The sequence below is a fragment of the Equus przewalskii genome, chromosome 1 (genome assembly GCF_037783145.1).
Source record: "Equus przewalskii isolate Varuska chromosome 1, EquPr2, whole genome shotgun sequence".
NCBI lineage: Eukaryota > Metazoa > Chordata > Mammalia > Perissodactyla > Equidae > Equus > Equus przewalskii.
The window spans coordinates 1,553,129-1,570,065 of NC_091831.1; the positions used below are offsets into that span (position 1 = coordinate 1,553,129).

At 54.6% G+C, this 16,937-nt stretch overlaps 1 protein-coding gene across 1 annotated transcript in view; it reads left to right on the top strand.

The window, feature by feature from the left end:
* Positions 1-815: 815 nt before the first annotated feature.
* Positions 816-16,937, top strand: part of STK32C (serine/threonine kinase 32C) — a 101,439-nt gene continuing 85,317 nt past the window's right edge. Inside the window, exon 1 of the mRNA XM_070633438.1 lies at positions 816-1,215. Coding sequence (XP_070489539.1) covers positions 954-1,215 — 262 coding nt within the window. The 5' untranslated portion in view covers positions 816-953. The remainder of the gene's footprint in view (positions 1,216-16,937) is intronic.

Consider the following 16,937-nt stretch of genomic DNA (forward strand, 5'->3'; position numbering starts at 1 on the left):
CAGCGGTCAGAGGCAAGGCCTCTGTCGGATCTAGGCAAGGCCAGGGAACCCAGGGCGAGTCGGGCACACGGTCCCCGGAAGGGATCGGACCTGCTCCAGGGGCTGCTGGACCAGGGCCCGGGCGGCTGAGCTGGGAGGGGAACCTGGGACCTAGCTAAGGCCACCCCGAGAGCGCGGGATCGCGCGCTCAGGGCCTTGGCGACCCCGGGCGCGCCCCTGGGCATGTGCGCGTGCGCTCGCAACCGGGCTCTGGGCTGCCGCGTGGGGAGGGGCTCGCACCAGGCCCCGCCCCCTCCTCCCCCGCCCCCTCCCACCCTCTTCCCCAGGCGCAGCCTCGCGCGCCGCCTGCAGCCTGAGGGCGGGATCGGAACCGGGGCCGGGACCGTGAGGTTGCGCGTCCTGACCCCGACCGGGCCTCGGGCCCAGGGCAGCCGCCTCCCGCCGCCCCATCCAAGGCCCAGCGCGGCCTCGCGAAGCGCAGAGCCGCGGGATGAAGTTTGAGGCTCCCTAGGTCCGGCAGCGGCGGTCCGCAGGCTATTTCACGAAGTCAGCGAGGGCGGGGAGGCCCAAGGGGACCCCCGAGTCCCCGCCGACGTGCCAGGCGGAGCTGTCCCCGTCCCTGGGAGCCCCTCCTTCGTTCTCTTCCTTGCTGTCAGTCGGCGTCGCGGCCCCCTCGGACCCCGCCCCTCCCGAGGTGGGCGGTGGGTACCCGGCACTGCAGCCAGCCCCGGCCCCGCCCCCGGCGCCGGCTCCGCCCCGCCTCCTTCCCGCCGGCCCCGCCCCGGCCCCGCCTCCGCGCGCTTGCAGTCCCGGGAGCCCGCCCGACATCAGGACCCGCGAGCGCCAAGGCTGGGGCGCACGGCGGGCGCTGCCAGCCGCTCCCGCTCCGGCTCCCGGCCCGGCGAGCGGGCCATGCACCCGGCTCCAGCTGCGCCGCGCACCCAGGCCCGGCGATGAGGAGCGGCGCCGAGCGCAGGGGCAGCAGCGCCGCGGCGCCCCCCGGGTCGCCGCCCCCCGGCCGCGCGCGCCCCACCGGCCCCGACGCGACCCCCACCCCGCCGCCGTCCACCGCCGGCCAGCCCCGGGCCCGGGACTCGGGCGATGCCCGCGCGCAGCCGCGCCCCCTGTTTGCGTGGAGCAAGTGGAAGAAGAGGATGGGCTCGTCCATGTCGGCGGCCACGGCGCGGAGGCCGGTGTTTGACGACAAGGAGGACGGTGAGTGCGGCCGCACGGCGGGGACTCCGGGCCGCTCCCGGGGACAGCGTGCACACGCGCGACCGGGGGACCCCACGCCCTCTCGCAGGGCGGCTGCGGCGGTAGGATTTCCTCGCGTCCGGACACCGTGGTCGCCTGGGTGGGAAGGCGTCCCGGGGCGTTTCGGTTTCCGAGGAAACTCGCGAACCGTGGCTGCGGTGCCCACGCGCGTCCGGGGCTCCCGCCTGGGTCCTCCGTGTCCCCCGGCGGCGTGTCTGTCGCCCGGGTAGCTCGGGGCTTAGCGCCACGGCGCCTGCTGCGGTGAAGGCTGTGGGTTTTTATTTTCCTTTTATGCGCGATGTGCGGGCTCAGTTGTCACTCTACACGTGTGGTGTGCCGAGTTTGCGAAGCGAGATGCCTGCCCCACAGGTGGCGCCCGGGGCCCTGCCCTCCGGGCTCTCTGGCTCCCAAGTGATGGTGTCGGGCTCTCTGGCTCCCAAGTGATGGTGTCGCGTGGCGCCAAGCCCGACCTTTACACTCAGATGTGCGCAGAGATGGCCTTGCCTTTGTGCAAAGGTCTGCTCTTTAGGGAACAAGTTTGATCTTAGGTCCCCCTGCAAGAAAAGCTGCCCACCTGGAGCACAGGTGTCCCTTGGGTGGCCACGCAGAGGTCGGCTCGGTGGAAAGCAGGTGACAGGCAGCAGGCCCTGCAGGCACACCTCCTGGGGCCCTGGTGGGCCCCAGGACCATTGACTTAGCACCCACAGGGAACGTGGCTGTGCAGTGTCCACCCCTGGGGCACTGTGATACATTCACATGAAACATGCAGCTCTTTTCTACAGATGTCACGCAGATCATTTAAATGGTACAGTGATGACACATTGATGCTTTTTGACATTTTCTTAAAATAGTTGAAATATGCATTTTTCGTTTGTAGGCAGCCTGCAGAGGTATGGTGGATCTTTGATAATTTTAGAGCACAGCTCAGCTCAAGAGCCCAAGCTATTTCTCTCTGATAAATAATTTAAGCATTATAGGAAATTACAATAATACAACCTCAGGCCAGTGTTGTGAACATGCAGGCCATGTGCCGGCAGTTGTCAGAGAGAGTGATGGGGAGCCTGCCCATGCGCTGCCCGGGGCTGCTGGACTTGGCTGAGCCTGGTCACCTCAGCAGGGGAGGGGTATTCAGGGCCAGCCACACCCACACGGTGTGTTCTGGGCCTGCCGGTCATTTTGTTCTGAACTTTGAGACAGCAGAACTCACTGCTGGGAGTGTTTCATTCGTCACATGTTTTGTTTTTAACATAAACATTCAAAGTAAGGAAAGCCCAGAGTGAATTGGGAACTGATCAGGAGGCAGATTTGCATCTAGCTTCTGGCTGCACGATGAGAAATACATCTGGTTTCAGCACTTGCTGGTGTCAGCCCAGGGCTGGCCGCTCTTGCGTGTCTTAGCGTTGTGCTCTCCAAGGCAGCGCCTGCAGTGATAGGGGAATTGGTGCACAGAGGCTGCCTTCAGCTTTTTAAGGTAGAGGTTTTCTATTTATTCTTAGTGTATGTCTCAGAATTCAACTGTCATTAAAAAGACAAAAAGAGCACAGGGTCTGTTTATGATGTTTGCAATCTGATTTGAGTCATTTTGCTCATCCCCCCGCCCCCTCATTTGCCTGTATAGTAGGTTGGCAGAGGTACCGGCTGTTCTGGGCTTCTTGTTGTTAGTGCCCTGGAGTGGATTCCGACTCCTAGTGCCCCTGTGGACGGCAGAGCGGAACCCTACCTGGTCTTTTTGCGCCATCTTCTCACTTTCTGGTGCTCTATCAGACAACGCGCTGCTGCTCTTCACAGGCTTTTCACAGCTGATTCTTTTGGAAGTGGGTGGCCAGGTCCTTCTTCCTAGTCTTTCTTAGTCTGGAAGCTCTGCTGAAACCTGTCCACCATGGGACTCCCTGCTGGTATTTGAAATACTGGTGACACAGCTTTCAGCATCACAGCCATGTGCAGCCACCACAGTATGACAACTGACAGATGGGTGGTGTGGTTCCCTGAGGCGGACAGAGACTGAGGCCATGGTGGTGGGAGTGCTGAGTCTTAACCACTTGGGCTTGTGGGGGATGGGTAACTGACTTTGGCTACACGTGCTCTTTAGGGTGTGTGTCACTTGCTCGTGACTGGACATGGTGGTCGCATCCCCAAACTGAACATGTGACCGTGACTTATCCGGGCTTCACCTGGTGAGATCAGGAGGCCAAGCCTGGCCCTGGGCCTGATGACTGAGGACCTTATGTGGGTGGGCGGCCACTTGGCTCTGCTTTGATTCCGCGTTTGCGTGTCATGCATGGTCAGGGCACACATGGCTGGAGAGTCACAGCACATGTTTGCAGAGAGAACACTGCGCAGCTCTGGTGTGAAGGCCACGGGGTTCATTTAGACGGAAGGAATGGGGTTTGGAAAGGAGGAAGGAGAGTGTCTCCAGAGGGGGGCCATGGCCCCAACCCCACCTCTTTCCAGGCTAGGGGGTGCGGTCATCCCTGCCACCTTCCAGACAGGGGTCCCATCCCTGTCTGGGCACGCTGCAGAGCGGGCTGAAAGAGGCAACGCTGCAGTGCTGGTGACTTGCATTGACTGGGGCTTCACGGTTGCTATGGCAATGTGAGACCTTCTGATGAATTTTTTAGATTAAAATACCCAATTAGTGTATCAAATTTGGTAGGCAGAGAAAAAGAAAAAAGAAAATAAGAGGGAAATTTAACAGTGCCAGGTAAATTTCAACTAAACAGCACAGTTGTGACATGGAAGATCTTAAACATCCTCTGTCCCTATTGGTCCTCTGGAATCTGGAGCCACTGTCCTCCTTTGGCAGGTGCTGGGTGCGTGTCCAGAATTCTCTGTGTCTCTTCCTCACATAGAACCAAGGGGCAGCTTCTCCTCTTCCCTTTACCCCACACATCCTCTCGTTCTAGCCCCTTTCTGACTTTCCAGAGTGGTTGATTTCAGGGATTGAACTTGCTAGGGAACCTGCATTTATCTCTGCTCTGCCCCAGAGCTGCAGAGTGTTGGGCAAGCCCTTCATTTCTCTGTCTTGGCACCCCCCTGTGAAATCAGGAGGCTGGGTGGTACTGAGAGGGGGTTCCAGCACCTTCCTGCTGAGCAGCTTGGTAACCTGGCGGGGCACCCGCCCGTCTCAGCCAATCATGGCTTGTTCAAACCTAATGTGGCATTAGCTTACTTGTAGGGAGTGGCTAACCACTGAGGAGCTTTGCCTTGCCCAGAGAAACCTGGAGCTCGGGGAGGCCCTGTAGAATGCCTGGCCATGTGCTGTTGGGTGGTGGGTACAAAGGTGAGACAGCAGGCTGCCAGGTCCTAAGTCATCTTTTTTAAAGTTAAAAAAAGTTTGTTTTTTCCTAATTATAGAACCATTAAAATGTATAAATTCGTAAAAATTTTATACTTTCCTAAAATTGTCCTAAGTGGGAAAACCAAGACATCTGTAACTTTAGCACCAAGAGATCTCTGCAGTGAATGCTCCTGTGTGCATCTTCCCCAGCCTTTTTCTAGGAATGTACTCACACCTACAGCCATATAGAAACACACTTTTTTCTTTGATACAGAAATGGGATCATACTCTATATATGATTTTGTCCTAACCTGCTTTTTCACTTAGCAGTGTGTCGCAAACGCCTCATAAACCTACAGCATCATTTGTTGGCTAAATTTGCAAGAGCAGTTCTCAACCCTGGCTGTGAACTAGACTCAATGGGTGCTCTTTTACACGACGAATGCCTGGGCCCCGCCCCCAGAAATTTGGGTTGAATTTGTTGGGATAGGGTCAGTGTGGGGGAGTGGGGCTCAGACACCAGCTGGTAAACAGTTTAGCAATGAACATCTTTGTATATTCGTCTTTGTGCACTTGGCATTATTTCCTTAGGATAAATTCCTAGGAATGACATTTCCCAGTTGAAGGAGTGCCCGTGTAAAGTAGCTTGATACATCTGGCCAGCTCTCTAGACGGGAGTGGTCTCTCCATGAGCCAGCTGCTGTCCTGGGTGCTTATTATATGGTGGTGACCAGTAGATGTGGCTGCTGCAAGTGTGGGGTAACTGACAGAGGGCGAAGCAGGGAGACGACAGTTGACAAGGAAACATGAGTAAGTAAACTGAAGGACAGGAGTGGCTGGAGGAGAGGCAACAGGGGAGACCTGCCCTCAGCGGAGCGGGCCAGGGAGGGAGGGCCACTGTTGCCTTGCTCGAGGAGGCACGGAAGTCCTTTCCCTGAACTCTCACCAACTCTGGGTGTTCGTGATATTTTTATTTTTTGACAAGCTAAAAGATAAAAAGACGTGTCAATGCTCTGAGTTTCTTTGGTTACCACTGAGATTGGCAGTCTTTCCACTTTTCACGTTTGGGGCGTGTGTATTCTCCTTTTTGTGGACCGCTGGCGCCTACCCCCAACCTGCACTTCCTGTTGGGATGTTTGCAGTCCTTCTCTTTCCGCCGTTCCGTGTATGTAGAGGCTTGCCGTTGGACACTCCCCCACTCGCGTTTGCCGTCTATCTTGTAATGTTGCTAGATTTTTTTTCGTACAGGTGTGTTTAATTTTTCTGCAGTGAGATTCATCGATATCATTTCACATTCATCGATATCAGCCTTGATGTCATGTTACGAAAGTCCTTTTCCAGGCACAGTTAACAATTTAGTTTCTAATCCTGCATCTGCACTTTCTTCTAGTACTTCTGTGGTTTCACTTTTTATATTGAAAATTCGGATCCATTTGGAATAACATTTCACATGGAATGAGAAAGTTTTCTTCCTGCAAGGCCTGGCTTGCTTAATTGAGTGCATTTAAGCTGTGTTCTTTCTTGTGTATTGATTGCCTGTTTTGTTGAACTGGGAATAGGATCTTTGTACCCATCATGTTTCACACTGGTTAGTGCTGGTGCGAAGGAAAACTTTCCTTTTTATAATATTCATCCTGGAGATGGCCGCTCTGCTGAGACGCCTCTTGGTTCTCATAGTTTTCGAGTTGCTTTCCTTGGGCTTTCTGGGGGCTCAGTCATGTCACCTGCAAAGGATGCCTTGTTGGTTCCTTTACGGTGCTCATGCTCCACGTTTTCGTCACTGTGTTACCCAGAGCTGGCAGGGCAGAGCAGGGCGTTGGTGCACGTGCGTGGTGTTCGTCAGGCTGATGGGGCCATGGTTCCGGGTGTCAGTCCATCCCTGTTTACTGAGAGCCTTTCTCCAGCGGGCCAGGGACTTGAGTTTTAATAGGTGCCTTTTTCCTTCCCTCTGACCCTGGGAAAAGGGAGTGGCGGGGGTGGGGCAGTGGCTCTCTGTGTGACCCAGACTTGGGCTGATGGCAACTCACACACCCTTCCCCACCATAAGGGGCCTTGGCGGCCAAAAGCCTGGTGGCTACAGACCGTGGGGTCCTTTACCAGCTGGTAGAAATGAGGCAGAGGCACCTGGTATGGGTGTGGGGATTGGGTTCAAGCTGGGGAGGAGGGTGTGTCGTCCCAGCCCGCCCTGCACGTTCTCTCCTGGGTTCCGGGTTCCTGGGCACAGTGCTGGTGTCCCAGTGGAACCATCGGGCAGCCAGGAGCTTGATGCGTTTGTCTCCTTATGGCTGGCAAGGCTGGTCTAGCATGGACTTGGGACCTACTGTCGTGCTTCTTTATGTAACAAATGTCAGCTCTGCGTGTCTATCCATCTGGTTGTGCGTTTTAAAATGCTAAAAATAAGCCGATTTTCTTTTAAAAATTTAACCACCCGGCTTTCCAGTTGAGAAGTAAAGCAAGAATGCAGTGGAGGTAATTTTGGTTCAGGGCTTCTCTCTGAGGATGCAGCCTGCGGAGGCTCTGAGATGGTCTGAGGGAGGCAAAGCCATGGGAAAGCACCTATTCGGGACAGGGTCAGGACAGCCTGGAGCAGGTTCTCCACTGTCATGGGCTCCCAGTCCCTTGGGGACCTTGTGAAAATGCAGATTCTGATTCAGCAGATCTGGGGTGGGGCCTGAGGGTGTCTGCATTTCCAACCGGCTCCCAGGTGCTGCCAACCCTGCTGGTCCGCAGACACACTTTGAGTAGGGAGGTCTTGGGCGTATACAGAGGGTGGAGTGGTGAAGGCAGAGACCCATGGGGCTGGGTCACTTGGCACCAGTCCCTGAGGTGGGAAGAGCAGCGAGGGTGCTGGCCACCCTGACGCTCCTGGGACAGTGGGCGCTGCATGGGAGAGTTCTTCCATCCTTTGGAGACGTGCTGGCTCCTGTTACACAGTTGCCAGTTATTAGAGCGGCGCCAGCGCTGCAGTGGGGTAATGTATCTCCGTTAGTCTTGCTTTTGTTTCTTTATTGTTCCTCAGTCTTTTCCTGGGCATAGCCCTTTGCATGTGTAACCAAAACGTAACTAGCATTTTGTATCCTGTGTTTTCAGCCAGCGCTACAGCCTGAACCCCTTCCTTTATTGAAAGCTGGGACCTGGCATCTTTCCCCTCATTCCCACCGTGGCTGGATGCTGAGGGGTGCGTAGACGCTTCCCCTTCTGGTGTTGGGATCCTTTTGTCCCAGAGCAGGCAGCAGGATGTGCGCCTTCCCACCGGTCTGCACCGGGAGTGTCGCAGGTCCAGCCCTCACACCATGGGACTCGCTGTGGAGTGCTCATGGGGCTCTCTGCCATGCCAGGTGGAACCCTCTTGGGAGGCCCCAGGCCAGCCCTTCCGGCCTCTCTTGAGCCCATTGGTTCTTATGTTAACAGCCGGTGCCCTGTGGCCCTGGTCCTGGTTTTGTTGTTAGTAGGAAGCTCAGAGCCGAATTGGGCATTCACCTTAGTTAGGGACCTGGCCTTCTACCTGGTGTCATTTTTCCTTCCCATTCAGATTCCTCCTCCTCATGCAAAAAATATATTGGGGGGCTGGCCCGGTGGCGTAGTGGTTAAGTTCACGTGCTCTGCTTTGGTGGCCCAGGGTTTGTGGGTTCGGATCCTGGGCATGGACCTACACCACTCATCAAGCCATGCTCTGGCAGTGTCCCATATACAAAGTAAAGGAAGACTGGCACAGATGTTAGCTCAGGGCCAATCTTCCTCACCAAAAAAAAAGTTGAACTATGTGTTTCTTCCTACCTGCCTTGCTCCACTATCTATTTAAAGCTATAGATAAAAATAAAGCTTTGGTAACCACTCTGTCTACTGGCTAATATTCCAACAAACAGCTAGAGTTTGCTCCCCAGCCATTTCTCGTGGGCCTGGTGCACGGGCCTTCTCCAGACCTGCTCACTATCCATTAGGTGGGGTCAACGTGTTGTCCCTGTGTTGGCATCTTGTGCCCAGAGCTTCTCTCAGCATGTATCCTTCCCACCCGGGTGTGGGCACACACTGGTGCTGGCGCCCTGGAGGACATACTGGGCTCCTCTCTCCTCCCCAAACACCAGCCAGGTCCAACGGGCTGAATGATTTTAACGACCAAAATTTGAGATAATTTGGGAGAATAATTAATGAAATTGTTATTTAAAAAAACTGGGATGCCCACTTCATCAAAAAATGTTTTTTTCATTGACTTGAAATCTATGATTTAAAAACCAAGGCAGCTGAGTGAGATCGGTGTGGCTGAGAGTGGAGGGCGGACCTGGGGGCTGGCCCTGGCCTGGCTCCATCCAGCTGTGAGACGGGTCACTGCCCCCCATCCTCTGTCTCTGCAAACGTGACACGGGCCCACAGATGGTCTCTGACGTGCTGCCAGCCCAGACACAGGCCCGTGTCGATCGTGCGAAAACCCTGCTCGATGTTATTTAAGTTCTGAAGCCAAGGAGATGGTGTGGGTGGGAGTCAGTGTCGCCCCCAATTTATTAAAAATAGGAGCTGAGCACATCGATTTCTCTAAGAGTCGACTTCAGGAAGGCCTCTTTGCTTTCGGAATTCACATCATGACTTTTCCTGCTTCACAAGCACAAAGTGGAACTTGTCACAACAGCGAGAAGTGGATGACTTTGTGTCTGTGGCTTCTCTGTGGGTTTATTGGGCACGGCCCCGTGTCGGCCTTGTCGAGCGTGCCCGTGGCACCGTGCGGGTGAGGAGAGTCTGCCGTGGTGTTCGATGCCTCCTTCTCCAGGCCCTCGGCCCTCCCTGTGTCATGCTGCTCTGCGTCCTCCCTGTCAGCGTCCCACTTCTGACTCAGAGCCACCATTCCCGCAGCACTTGGGCCCTGGGAGTAGGGAACGGGGTCTTGGCACCGTGTCTCTCACACTGGGCACTGTTCATGCCCGTGAGGCCCACTGTTAGTTATTGCTGGTAATAAACTGCCCCAAAACTTAGTGACTTAATAAGAATTTTTATTATTTTTCATGATTCTGTGGGCTGGGAATTTGGACAGGGCCCAGTGGGGACGGGTCTTTCTGCTCCATGTGACGTCTGTGGAGCCAGAACATCCACAGTGGCTTCCTCGCTCATGTACGTGGTGCCTCATTCTCAGCCAAAATGGCTCATAGGGTGGGAGGCTGGTGGAAGATTTTCCATGAGTTGTGTCCCTGGGGGTCTCCATGCCCACTGTTGTCTGATGTGTTAGTTGTCTATTATTACTTCACAAATTACCTTAACACTTAGTGGCTTAAAACAATAAACGTCACCTCATAGTTTCTGGGAGTTGGCAATTCAGTAGTGGCTCATCTCAGGGGGGCTCTGCCTCAGGGTCCCTCAGGAGGCTGCAGGGTGGATGTCAGTGGGGCTGCATCGTGTGAAGGCTGGACTGGGGCCGGGAGGTCTGCTCCCAGGCCGTCTCCCCCGCACGGCTCTTGGCTGGAGGCCTAGGTTCCTCACACTTGAGCCTCTCCATCAGGCTCTTGAGTGATCTCACAGCATGGCGGCTGGCGCCCCTGAGCCAAGAGGGCGGAGGAAGCCATAGTGAGTTTAAGGACCCAGCCTCTGAAGTCACACTCTGTCACTTCCACTGTATTCTGTTCACTAGAAGGAAGTCAGTGTGTCCAGCCCACCCTCGAGTTGGGGAGTTAGGCTTGCCCTTGGAAGGGAGCGTCAGAGAGCCTGTGGGTGTATTTAGAGAGCACAGTGGTCCTCTGAAGTCTCGGGGCTTCTCCCGCTCCGTGCTCTCTGCAGCAGGAGAACAGAGCTTCCTGATGGTACGCAGGGCTCCCCAGGGTGCAAGAGCAGACGACACCAGGCCTTCTCGAGGCTCGAGCCCAGGCTGGTACAGTGTCACCTGTGCCGCATTCCACTGGTGGAGCAATTGCAGGTCCAGTTGGGTTCAAGAGGACGAAGTGCTCATGGTGACGTTGGCATCTTGGGGCTCTTGGGGCCGCTATCGGCCGGCAGGGCTAGCTGTCAGGAAGAGCTGGACGTGGGGCAGGGAGGAGAGGGACGAGCTGGAAGCCACTCGCATCTTGGCCTGTTTCTCAGCCTGTCTGACCGCAGTGACCTCAGAGAACGGTTCCATGCCTCGTGCCCACCTTCCCGGTGTTGCACAAATTCTTTCTTGGGGGCCATGCAGGATGTCAGTTTAGCCAAGCAGACCCAGCACCAACCAGCACACCGAGGTTGCTGTTTCAGAGCCCCCAGAACATGGGGAGGACACAAAGCATCTTCTGTGCATTGAAACTTGAGGATCCTGGAGGGAAGTGCTGCTTGTAATGTGAAACAAACCTGAAGTCTGAGCGGAAGTCAGCACCTTCCCAAGTGTGAAGGGGAAAGTCTGAGAAGCCAGGAGGCTGTGCACCTGCCGCTGGCTGTCAGCCGGCTCCGGCACTCTCATCATGTCCCCCCGATTCTTCAGACCTTGCTGGGGAGTCCCAGAGATCCTGGTTTCGGTTTCCTGTGCTGCTGCTGTGGGAACCCCTGTGGCTGTCCCAGGTCTTGTTTGTTGGTGTCGCCCCCAATGTTTTCCTCAATATCAAGGTCATCTTGTGTTTCTGAAATCATATTTTAGCTGCCCATGTAGAATGGATCATTTGTAAAGGTAGTACATGACTCAGAGAGGGGGCAAAATGAGAAAGAAAAAGAGAGAGGAAGGAAGATGCAAAGACAAGTGGGAGGTAGGAAACCACGTACTGCAGAAACAGCTGGACCCATCCCTGGGGTGTGACCTGCTCCTGTTGGACCCCGTCTGCAGTGCGTGACCTGCTCGTGCTGGGCCCTGTACCCCGTGTGTAGTCTGCTCGTGCCGGGCTGGCCGGGCTGGCCAGGCTCCACGGCTGGGCAGGTCAACTGCATCTGGCAGTTGGAAGACCTTGACTGGAGGGTGGGGGGGTGCGTCCATCAGATCTGTGGGGCACTGCAGGCAGCGGGAGCCGAGACAGAGGAGTGGGTGTGGCGGGCTGTCCAGGCATATGGGGGCCATGGCTGGAAGGGAGACCCCAAGGCGCTTTTCTCCCTGGTGGCTCTTGCAGAGGGTGCTGTGTGAAGCTCAGACTCAGGCGGCAGAATCCTCAGTCATAGGATCCTGATGCCCTTCCCTGGAGCCCACAGCAGTCAGAACGTGCAGAAAATAAGGGGCTCACTTGATGATGAGCCCCCGAGTCCCCAAAGCTGGGCATGGTACCAACAATGCAGGCACCTGGGAAACTTGAAACATGTAAGAGGAATTAGGTGGTAGAGGAGAGAAAATTCTGGATGGACACCATTCCTGGACCTTTGCCCCCCCGCAAGGCAGTGCCGGCACCTCCTGGCCCAGGCTGCCCCTGGCCCCCACCTCCTCCCCTTAGCCTCCCCACTGGCCCTGGAGTCCCTTTCTAGGGTCATCAGAGAGAGCACAAGCCTGCAGTTCCGTCATCGCTACGGTGACCGCACATCCCCGGTTGCCCAACATCCCGATCACGCCTGTTGCCTGGGCATGATTATTAATAGCGTCCCCTTTCTCTCTTAGACGTGTCCTGGTTTGGATGATAGATTGTATGGCTGCCCATCTAGCCACCAGACACCGTTGCCAGAATGATCTGGCTTTTTCCTTTTAGCTTTGTATTATATAACAAAAAGTGACAAGAAAAAGTATTAAGAAATTCCAATGTTTTATGTAATCCCAGCACCAATCTAACAACTGTTTGCAGTTTCTTGCGTCACCTTCCAATCCATACCTGAATACATACAACATGTATTTACCTTTGAAAAACTTTTTCCTGATAAACTTATTTAGAGTGTTTTAGATTTACAAAGATGTTGTGAGGTATTACAGAGAGTTCTCGTGTATCCACACCTATTTCTCCCGAGGGTGACATCTTACGATAGTCTGGTGCATTTGTCATAACGAGGGAACCGATATGGATACGTTACTGTATTGGTCAGGCTTCTCCTGAGAAACAGACCAATGGAACAAATATATGTAAAAAAGGAGATTTATTAAGAGGATTGACTCACGTGATTATGGAGGTGAGAGTCCCAGGATCTGCCGTCTGCAAGCTGGAGCCCCAGGACATCCACGGGTGTAACTCAGTCTGAGTCTGAAGGCCTGAGAGCCGGGCAGCCGACATCTGAGGGCTGGAGAAGATGGGATGAGATGTCCCAGCTGAAGCGTCGAGGCAGGAAAAAAGGTGGATTCCTCCTTCCTCACCTTTTCTTCTTCTCAGGACCTTCAGTGGATTGGACGAGGCCCGCCCACGGTGGGGAGGGCTATGCACTTTACCGAGTCCACAGATTCAAGTGTTAATCTCAGCCAGAAACTCCCCCACAGACACGTCCAGATTAACGTTTAACCAAATATCCGGCCCCATGGCCAGTCAGGTTGACACATTAAGTTAGCCAGCACCATTCTCAGTAACTGAAGTCCGTGGTGTATTCAGATTTCCTGTGTTTTTAACCTTAATATCCTTTTTCTGTTCTAGGAGCCCATCCAGGATCCCACATTGCTTTCAGTTGTTTCTCTTTCGGCTGCTGTGGGCTGTGACCGTTCTCAGACTTTTCTCGCTTTTGATGACCTTACAGTCTTGAAGATAGCTGTCAGGTGTTTTGTAGAATGTCCCTCTATGGGGATTTTCGTGATTAGTTCTTCTCATGATCAGACTGGGGTTATGGATCTTTGGGAGGAAGACCCCAGAGAAAAGTGTCCTCTCTCACACCGTGTCAAGGGGGCACACCATCAGCGTAGTTCAGCACCGTGGGTGTTGACCTTGAGCTTCTGGCTGAGGTCACGTTTGTCAGGTCTCTCCACTGAAAAGTTACTCCTTTCCCCCCTTCTCATACTGTCCTCTTTGGAAGGAAGTCACTATGCATAGCCCACACTTAAGGATGGAGGGTTATGGCCCCCCTCCTTGAGGTGGTATCTACATAAAATTATTTGGAATTCTTCTGCACAGAAGGTTTGTCTACCCCTCCCATGTATTCTGTTGTTCAGTGGCTCATTTATGTCAGTGGACTCATGGGTATTTGTTTTGTACTTTGGGCTATAATCCAATCCTACTTTATTTATTTGTTCTCACATTGTTCTCGCCTTGGTCATTGGGAGCTCTTCAGTTGGCTCCCTGTTCCTTTGGCACACTGCATCATTGTTTTTGCTGTCGCTCCTTTTTGAGCACTTCCGTGCTTTCTGGCACTTAAGGCTCATTTTGACTCAGTCCTGGAATCAACCGGTTCTCCAAGGAGCCCTGGCCCTTTTGTTGGGAGTGGTGTTAGAAACCAAGATCTGGATCCTGGGTGTGCTCACTGTTACTGGGAGAGGATGATCCTCTCTGTGCTTGAGCACAGAGCTGACCACATCATTTGCTGGCTTAAGGGTCTAATGTTTTCCCATTGCTTCATTCATTTAGCTGAATGCCATTTACTGTGCACCTGCTCTGTACACTGCTGGCGGAGGGGGTATGAACTGATACAACCACTTTGGAACCTACTTGGCAGAACCTGCTAAAACCACACACGCACACCCTGTGGGGGAGAGTGCAGCCTCTCACGTCCAGGAGTTGGCCTTGGCGCTCACTGCTGGGCCTTGGCATTCTCCTGTCAGACATAAACCATTTCACAGAACACCCACATCAGGCAGGACCACCATGTGACTGTGATGGGTCAAGACAAAAGACCCCCCCCACCATAATCCCATCTGAACACAGACAAAAACGGGGACATTGCCCAAGCCCCAGTGAGCAGACTCCCCTGTCCCGGCTGATATAAGTGGTGGCTGCTGCTTTGCTAATCACAGCTCTGGACTTGCTTCACTCCTTCCACCTTCTATGGAGGAATTATTAAGATGCCCAGCCATAGAATTGCCCCTGTTCCTACAGCATCGAGGCCCTACTGCTTGAGCCTTTGTGAAGGTCCCTGCCATGAGCCCAAACCGTGTTGTCCATCCTTTCATACACCCTGTTCCCGAGTCGCCCCTATTCCCCACGGGGTGTGTTCTCCCTCATCACAAGGAGCAGTAAACCCAGTGTGTTCAGCCTTAGGCTGTTTCAGTCTCTGGCTTGGGGGGTGGGTGGGTGCATTGCCGCCTACAACCCAGGATTGTATTCCTAGGTATAGACCCAGCAAAATGTGTACATCTGTGGACTGAAAGGTGTGCACACCGATGTCCACACGGCACTGTGTGTAACAGCCAGAAGCTGGAACCAGACCAAGTGTCCGCCGACATTACACGTACACATAAATTCCTGTTTATTTGCACAGTGCAGTCCTCTCTACAACGAGAATGAATGTCTCAGGGCCGCGCCAGCTGAGCTGAATCCCGTAACCACCGCTGAGTGTGCACGCGTTCGTGCTACTGGTTCCCTGTGTGTGACAAGTGCAGAAGCGGAGATTCTGATCTTAAGCTGTCAAGATGTGACTTTAGATGGCAGGTCCATGGCACCCTGGCTAGGAGGGGGCACAAGGGGGCTTCCAGGGTGTTGGGAATGTTATGTTTCCTGACCTGGTTGCTGAGAACCTAGGTGTGTTCTCTTTGTAAATTGTTTGAACTGAACACTTGTCATATGTGCACTTTTTTGAAAGGTTTATTTTAATCAAAAGTTTACAAGAATATTAAACACCAATGCCGAGCCCCCGACCTGGGAATTCTGCTTCGGCCGCGGGGCAGAGGCACAGGGCCCGTGCTCTGGAGGCGAGCGTGGTGCAGACCCTGTTTTGGGAACCTGGGGTCCCCAGGCTGCAGACTTTTCTCCAGTGACCCTGGATTGTTCCTAACTCCTGTTAAAGAACAAAAATTCAGCGTAGTAAATGTAAAGACAGAATTGGCTTTTCTCAGCGATTCGTGAGTCGGGCAGCATCCCATCTAGCAGATAAAAGGGAGCTCCGAGGAGTTGTATGAATGGAAGGTTTCTGTAGGCAGAAAGAGGGTGGGGTGAAGAAGTTCAAAGAGTGGGTTATTTCAGGCAAAGTCGCCTTCTGTTAGGGAGGGCAGGGGTCTGTCTGCTGGATCACCTCACTACTGTTACCAGGGAATTCCAGACAGACTGGTTTAAAATCCCCTCCTGGGAGAGGCTGACACTGCGGTTGGTTGAAGTCTGAGTCTTGGTAGGGCTTAGCACAAGTGACTCCATTTTGGGTCTGTTATTTCTTTTGGACGCTGTTCACTGCGTGCCTTTGTTCCTTTCTTGAGCCCATGTGACCTCTGCCCGTATGGCCTGACCCCCCAGGTGCATCCCCTACATGTCCTCACACACCTCTCAGCCTCAGGCCCAGAATCCTGACCTCCAGGAAGCCGCCCCAGGCCCAGGACACCTCCGCCTGTCCGTAGGGCATGGTGGGAGGCAGGCACAGTGTCTTGGGCTGCAGGAAGAGCTGTCCTGGTGCTGGCTCTGAGCCAGAGGATGGCGGATGCAGCTTCCTGGGACTCCAGGGCTGAGCTGAGCTGTATTGTGCCAAGTTCACGTTTCATCTCTGTGGGCTTGTCATGCTCCCCGGGTGGATGGGAGTGATCTGGGCGTTTTTGTGTTCCTGATGGAGCATGCTGAGCACTCAGGTACATTCGACGTGTGGCTGTGGGGTAAATTAGCAGCGTTATTTCCCATGTTGAGAAATCTTTGCTTGGTGCCTTCTCCCTTTTCCTCACTCCTCACTTCCAGCAAAACTCCTCAAGAGCAGTTTGTCCTTGCTGCCTGCCGTCCTCCCCTCCAGTTCTCTCCTCAACCTACTGGAGGCGGGACTTGTCCACCACCCCAGAGCTCTCGAGAAGGTCCCCTCCCCATGGCTAAGCCTCATGCCCAGTCCTCAGCCCTCCTCATCCTTGACCCGTGGCAGAGCCTGATGCTCTGGACACCGCCTCAACCCCTCTCTTCACATGGCTTCCAGGACGCCCACAGCCCTGGCTGAGCCTCCTCCTCTCCCCGACCCTGTGACGCTGGACCACCCCGGGCTCCTTCCCTCTTCTCGCTACACTCACGGCTTCAAATGTCATCCATATGCCAACGCCTCCCACATTCCAGACTTCTCCATCCAGCCTCTGACTTGACACCGCCACCCGCGTGTCTCACAGACGTGTCAAATCCAGCATGTTCAAGATTAAATTCCCATCTCCCCCCGCCGCCTGCACCCCTCGAAGTCTCCGCCTCGCTTTCCTCCATCCTTCTAGGTGTTCAGACCCAAGGTTTGAACCCTGCTGGGGCCCCTCTCTCACTCGTGCTGCACCTTGACCTTCAGGGTGTCCTCGGGGCTTCCCTGGAAGAGCCAGGGCCCGCTGCTGCCTCCACCTCCCTGAGCACCGAGCACCGTGGTCTCCACCCAGCTCCTCTCCGGCCCCAGCTGAGCGTCCTCACTGGGCTCCTCGTGTTCTCAGTGCGGCGGCCAGAGCCACGCTTTCTCCCCAAGACCCGGCCACTCCTCCAACCTGCGC